This window comes from Anolis sagrei, chromosome 3 (genome assembly GCF_037176765.1).
Source record: "Anolis sagrei isolate rAnoSag1 chromosome 3, rAnoSag1.mat, whole genome shotgun sequence".
Taxonomy (NCBI): Eukaryota; Metazoa; Chordata; class Lepidosauria; order Squamata; family Dactyloidae; genus Anolis; species Anolis sagrei.
Window position 1 is genome coordinate 153,337,868 of NC_090023.1, and position 6,187 is coordinate 153,344,054.

Here is a 6,187-nt window from a genome sequence, read left to right on the forward strand (position 1 = left end):
TAGATTGGCTTTTAATTGTTTAATTGTTATTGTTTTAATTGATTGTTTTAACTACTGTTATGTAATTTATTTGTTGAATTGTTGGCATCGAATTGTGCCGGTGTAAGCTGCCCTGAGTCCCCCCTCAGGGGTTGAGAAGGGCGGGGTAGAAGTGACCGAAATAAATAAATAAATAAACTCTTATCAAAGTTTCCCAAGCCTCATGGGTCTTTCACCTCACAACCTCTGAGGATGCCTGTCACAGATGCAGGCAAAACATCAGGAGAGAATGCTTCTAGAATATGGCCAAACAGACCGAAAAACCTACAACAATCCAGTGATTCCGGCCATGAAAGCCTTCGACAATACATTAAAATCAAGTGGACTCTAAGAAATTGGTATAATATAGTAAACATCTTAAATGTGGAAATAACAAATTGTAAATTGAACAATATAGACAACACAGAAAATGCTATAATAATAATTAAGAGCATGTCGGATTCAGTTAGGAATTATTTCAAGAATGTATTAAGATGTGGAGTGGAAAAATTGAGACTGATATTTGAAATGTAATTTCTGTAGTTTAGTCTATAAACTGTATGTCAAGGGAGGTAGACAATAAAATAAAAATAAATATTTTTTTTAAAAAAGACAAGATTTGGTTTAAAGAGGGAGTAATGGTTCAGGACCGATTCCCTGTGAAGAACCTTTGCACAGTGATGGTAATCTCAGGGCCTTGTTGAGATCTCCTGCTGGATCAGGAGACACTGACCTGAAAAGTCATCTCGGGATCTCATCACATATTTATTTATTTATTTATTTACTACATTTGTATATCACCTTTCTCAGCCTATGGGCGACTCAGCCTATGGGCGTTCGGACAGGTACACTGAGTTCTGAAGACTACAAAATCTGGAACTGGGGATTTCACATATCCCACACAAGCTTTACTCACCCTTTCTCAGCCTATGGGCGACAGAGGCAAAATTCAATACCCAGCAACATCATAAAACAATTAAAACATTTAAAACATTAACGTATAATATATAATCATAGCAAGGTCAATAAAATCATTTCCGTCTCCTTTTTTTGTCATGTCAAGAGCGACTTGAGAAATTGCAAGTCGCTTCTGGTGTGAGAGAATTGGCCATCTGCAAGGACGTTGCCCAAGGCACGCCTGGATGAATTGATGTTTTTATCATCCTTGTGGGAGGCTTATCTCATGTCCCCGCATGAGGAGCTGGAGCTGATAGCGGGAGCTCATCCGCCTCTCCCCGGATTCAAACCTGCGACCTGTCTGTCTTCAGTCCTGCCGGCACAGGAGTTTAACCCACTGCGCCACCAGGGTCTCCGTCTCCTAGTTAAAAACAAGGGTCCAATCTCATCGTCCAATCGTTTCATATTCCTATGTCTGTTACACTGCCTTAAAGATTTCCAAATGCTTGCTCAAACAGCCAGGTCTTGATTTTCCTCCGAAATGTTAAAAGAGAGGGGGCCAATCTAATGTCCTTGGGAAGGGCGTTCCACAGCCAAGGGGCCACCACTGAGAAGGCCCTGTCTCTCGGCCCTGCCAAACGTATTTGTGATGCAGGCGGGATCAAGAGCAGGGTCTCCCCAGACAATCTTAACATCCTAGTTGATTCATAGAAGGAGATGCATTCTTACCGGTAAGTTGGCTTCAGAATTCAGGGGTTTGTAGTTTAGGGAGAAGCCTTTAACAGACTCACTAAACTACAAACCCCAGAAACCTGAAGGGGGAAGAAACCAGATTTTAAGTGGATTCATTCTTTAGTGTGATGAGGTAGTCGATGGGGGAAAAAGTTCCAATCCCTCCCGAGTTTTTATTTTCCTGCCTAGGGGCCTGGCTGTGTTGATATATTTCTGTACTAGCCGTCCCTTGCCACATGTTGCTGTGGCCCAGTCTGGTGATCTGGAAAATAAATAATATATGTAGTGTCTTTCTGCTTGTGGGTAAACAGTATTTCTTTGTCAGTGTTGATGTGGAGATTGTCTGGTTTGCCTACTCTGGAACATGCCACATATTATTGCCTTTCTTTAGAGGTCCCTTTCAAATCTTTGATACTGCATCTGTCATATACAGATATGTGTGTACGTGAATGGCTGGATGGCCTTTGTCAGGAGGGCTTTGGTTATCTTTTCTTGTCCTGGTGAAGGGAGTTGGACTGGATGGCCTTAAGGCAGCATTTCTCAAGCTGGGAAGTCAAGACCCCTGGGGGAGGGTCACCAGGGGGGTGTCAGATGGGTCACCAAAGACTACCAGAAAACACTATTTTCTTTGGTCATGGAGGTTCTGTGTGGGATGTTTGGCCCAATTCCATCATTGGTGGGGTTGGGAATGCCCTTTGATTGTAGCTGAACTATACATCCTAGTAACTACAGCTCCCAAATGCCAAGGTCTATTTCCCCCAAACTCCATCTGTATTTATATTTGGACATATTGAGGATTCATGCCAAGTTTGGTCCAGATCTATCATTGTTGAGTCTACAGTGTTCTCTGGATGGAGGTGAACTACAATTCCAAAGCTCAAGATCAATGCCCACCAAACCCTTTTAGTGTTTTCTGTTGGTCGTGGAAGTCCTGTGTGCCAAGTTTGGTTCAATTCCATCATTGATAGAGTTCAGAATGCTCTTTGATTGTAGGTGAACTATAAATCCCAGCAACTACAACTCCCAAATGACAAAATCATAGTTGAGAGATGGTCACTCCTTGTGTTGTGAGGCGTTTTATTGCCAAATTTGGTGTGATTTCGTTCATTGGTTCTTTTGTTTTTAAGGTACTCATTATGCACAGAGCATTTATATATAGATAGATATAATCTATATAAATAAAAATGTAATATTCATTTGTGATATTAACGGAACTCAAAAACCACTGGGGGAATTGACACCAAATTTGGACACGATACACCTAACAACCCAATGTATGTTCTTCACTAAAAAAAAACAATGATTTTGTCATTTGGGAGTTGTAGTTGCTAGGATTTATAGTTCATCTACAATGAAAGAGCATTCTGAACTCCATCAACGACGGAATTGACCCAAATGTGGCACACAGAACTCCCTTGACCAACAGAAAAGACTGGAAGGGTTTGGTGGGCAGTGTCCTTTAGTTTTGGAGTTGTAGTTCGCCTACATCCAGCGATCATTGTGGACTCAAACAACGATGGATCTGGACCAAACTCTACACGAATACTCCATATGCCTAAATGTGAACACTGGGGGAGTTTGGAGAAAATCGAATCTTGACATTTGGAAGTCGTAGTTGCTGGGATTTATAGTTCACCTACAATCACAGAGCATTCTGAACCTCACCAACGATAGAATTGGGCGAAATCTCCCACACAAAACTCCGATATGGGCCACAGCAACGTATGGCAGGGGACGGCTAGTATAATATAAGACTAGCTGTCCCCTGCCACGCGTTGCTGTGGCCCAGTCTGTTGACCTGGAAAATAAAATAATGAGAAAATGTTGGTTTCTAATATATGTAATGTCTTTATGCTTGTGGGTAAACAGTATTACTTGTTGTCTCTTTGTCAGTGTTGATGTGGAGAGTGTCTGGTTTGCCTACTGTGGAACATGCAACATATCATTGTCCTTCTTTAGGGGTCCCTTTCAAATCTATGATACTATATCTGTGTGTGTGTGAATCATATCTATCTATCTATATCTATGGCTGGGTGGCTGTCAGGAGGGCTCTGATTTCGTTTTCTTGCCCTGGTGAAGGGAGTTTGACTGAATGGCCTTAAGTATTTTCTGTTGGTCATGGGGTTTCTGTGTGGGAAGTTTGCCCCGATTGTGTCATTAATAGGGTTCAGAATGCTCTTTGATTGTAGGTGAACTGTGAATCCCAGTGACTACAAATCCCAAATGTCAAGGTCTATTTCCCCCAAACTCCATCTGTGTTCATATTTGGGTGTATTGAGTTCTTGCACCAAGTTTGGTCCAGATCCATCATTGTATTGTCGAAGGCTTTCATGGCTGGAATCACTAGGTTCCTGTTGGTTTTTTCGGGCTATAGAACCTAGATCCATCATTGTTTGAGTCCACAGTGCTCTCTGGATGTAGGTGAACTACAACTCTCAAACTCAAGATCAATGCTCACCAAACACTTCCAGTATTTTCTGTTGGTCGTGGGAGTTCTGTGTGCCAAGTTTGGTTCAATTCCATTATTGATAGAGTTCAGAATGCTCTTTGATTGTAGGCGAACTATAAATCCCAGCAACTACAACTCCCAAATGACAATATCATAATTTTTTTCAGTGATGATCGCTCCTTGTGTAGTGAGATGTTTTGTTGCCAAATTTGGTGTGATTTCGTTCATTGGTTCTTTTGTTTTTAAGGTACTCATTATGCATAGAGCATTTTGATATATAGATAGATAGATAGATAGATAGATAGAAAGAAGATGAAGACAGCGACGCCTTTCCCTCCGAGCAGCTGAACGTTTAGTTACACACGACTATGGCCAACTCTCTCCCCCCCCCCCCCCAAAAAAATCTGTTTACCTCATTCCTTTGGAGCTGGAGAAAGCTGTTGAGATAGCTGGAGTTGAGGGACGAGCCCAGCTCGGCGTTGCCCTTGCTGGATAGCCCAGTTCAGGCTGCTGCTGTTGCTGCTGCTGGTGGTGGTGGGGCTGCGACGCGGTGGCGGCGGACGGGGGCTCAGGGCGGAAGGCCTCGAAGGCGCTGGCCTGGTGGGTGTCTTGCAGGGACAGGTAGACCCAGTTGAGGAGCTGGGCCGGCTGGTAGACGGAGGCGGCGCTGGTGTCGATGGCCGAGAGCAGGCTCATCCTGGCCCCGCTCCCTCCTTTCCTGCCTGCCTGAAAGAGCCTCTCCGGGCCGCCCTCCTGCCCCCACGGCTCTCCTCCTGGGCCTCCGGGACCCTTGCCTCCCTGCCCTCAAGGCCCAGCCAGCCCTCCTCGCTCCAGCTCAGGCATAGCGCCCCACCGGCCGCTCCTCCTGCTCCTCCACTGCAGCCGCGGCGAAGTTGGTGGCAAACTTTCTTCGGCTGTTCCGCCCCTTCTCTCCTCAGCGCGCGCGCGCGCCTTGCCTCGCGCTCACTCTCTTTCTCGCGCGCGCGCCTTGCCCCTCTCTCGCGCTCGCCTTATTTCAAGTTGGTGGCAAACTTTCTTCGGCTGTCCTCGCGCTCTCTCTCTTTCTCGCGCGCCTTATTTCATACTTTCTCTCCCTCTCACGCGCGCGCCTTGCTTCTCTTTATTTCTCTGTTGCGCGCGCGCCTTGCCTCTCTCTCTTCCTCTCACGCGCGCGCGCGCCTTGCCTCCCTCTCCCTATCCCGTTCTCTCTCTCTCTCTCCTCTTGCGGCCGATCCGCTATCTGTCTTTATTCTCAACTCGCCCCCCCCCTCCCTGGGAAGGCGGGGCCGCTGAAGTTCTTCTTGCGTTCCTCCTGTTGCACAGGCATCACTCCCGAGGGGGGCGGGCTCCAGGAGAGAAGGAAGCCCATTGGTGCGTCAAAGTTCCGAGCGCGGACAATAATTTGCATAAAGTAAGCTGTGAGCCAATCCCGAGCGAGGCCGCTGAAGTTCTTCTTGCGTTCCTCCTGTTGCATAGGCATCACTCCCGAGGGGGGCGGGGTCCAGGAGAGAAGGAAGCCCATTGGTGCGTCGAAGTTCCGAGCGCGGACAACAATTTGCATAGGGGAAGCTGTGAGCCAATCCTGAGCGAGACCACGCTTCCCTCCGTCGCCCCCCCCCCCCCTCCGGGGAACCCTGAAGTTGGGAGACGTTGGTCAGAAGTCAGTTGCTGTCCTTATGTTGTGGCTTGATTTTAGTTGTCGTGTCAGAAGCGAATTGAGAAGAAAGTTATGTACTAGCTCATGTACTAGCTTATAAACAGAGGGCCAGGTCACAGTCTCTCAAACTGTTGGAGGGCCAGATTATAATTTGAAAAAAAAAATGAATGAATTCCTATGCACACTGCACATATCATCATCATCATCATCATTTAATAACTTATTAATCACCCTCCATCCGAGAATGCTCTAGGCGATTTACAGCTAAATTATAAAAGATAAAATACATACATACAAAAATTAAAAATCAACAGGGATCGAATGCTCTAGTAAAAAGCCAGGTTTTAAGTGCTAGAGTAAAAGGTCCTAAGTCACACATGGCTCACATGAAGGGCGGCAAGGAATTCCACAAGGCAAGGGCAGAAATAGAAAAA

General features: G+C 45.7%; 1 protein-coding gene across 1 annotated transcript in view; it reads right to left on the reverse strand.

Moving 5' to 3' along the window:
• Positions 1–5,375, reverse strand: part of ZCCHC24 (zinc finger CCHC-type containing 24) — a 158,086-nt gene extending 152,711 nt beyond the window's left edge. Inside the window, 2 exon segments of the mRNA XM_060769062.2 lie at positions 4,509–4,585; positions 4,588–5,375. Coding sequence (XP_060625045.2) covers positions 4,509–4,585; positions 4,588–4,792 — 282 coding nt within the window. The 5' untranslated portion in view covers positions 4,793–5,375.
• Positions 5,376–6,187: the final 812 nt, after the last annotated feature.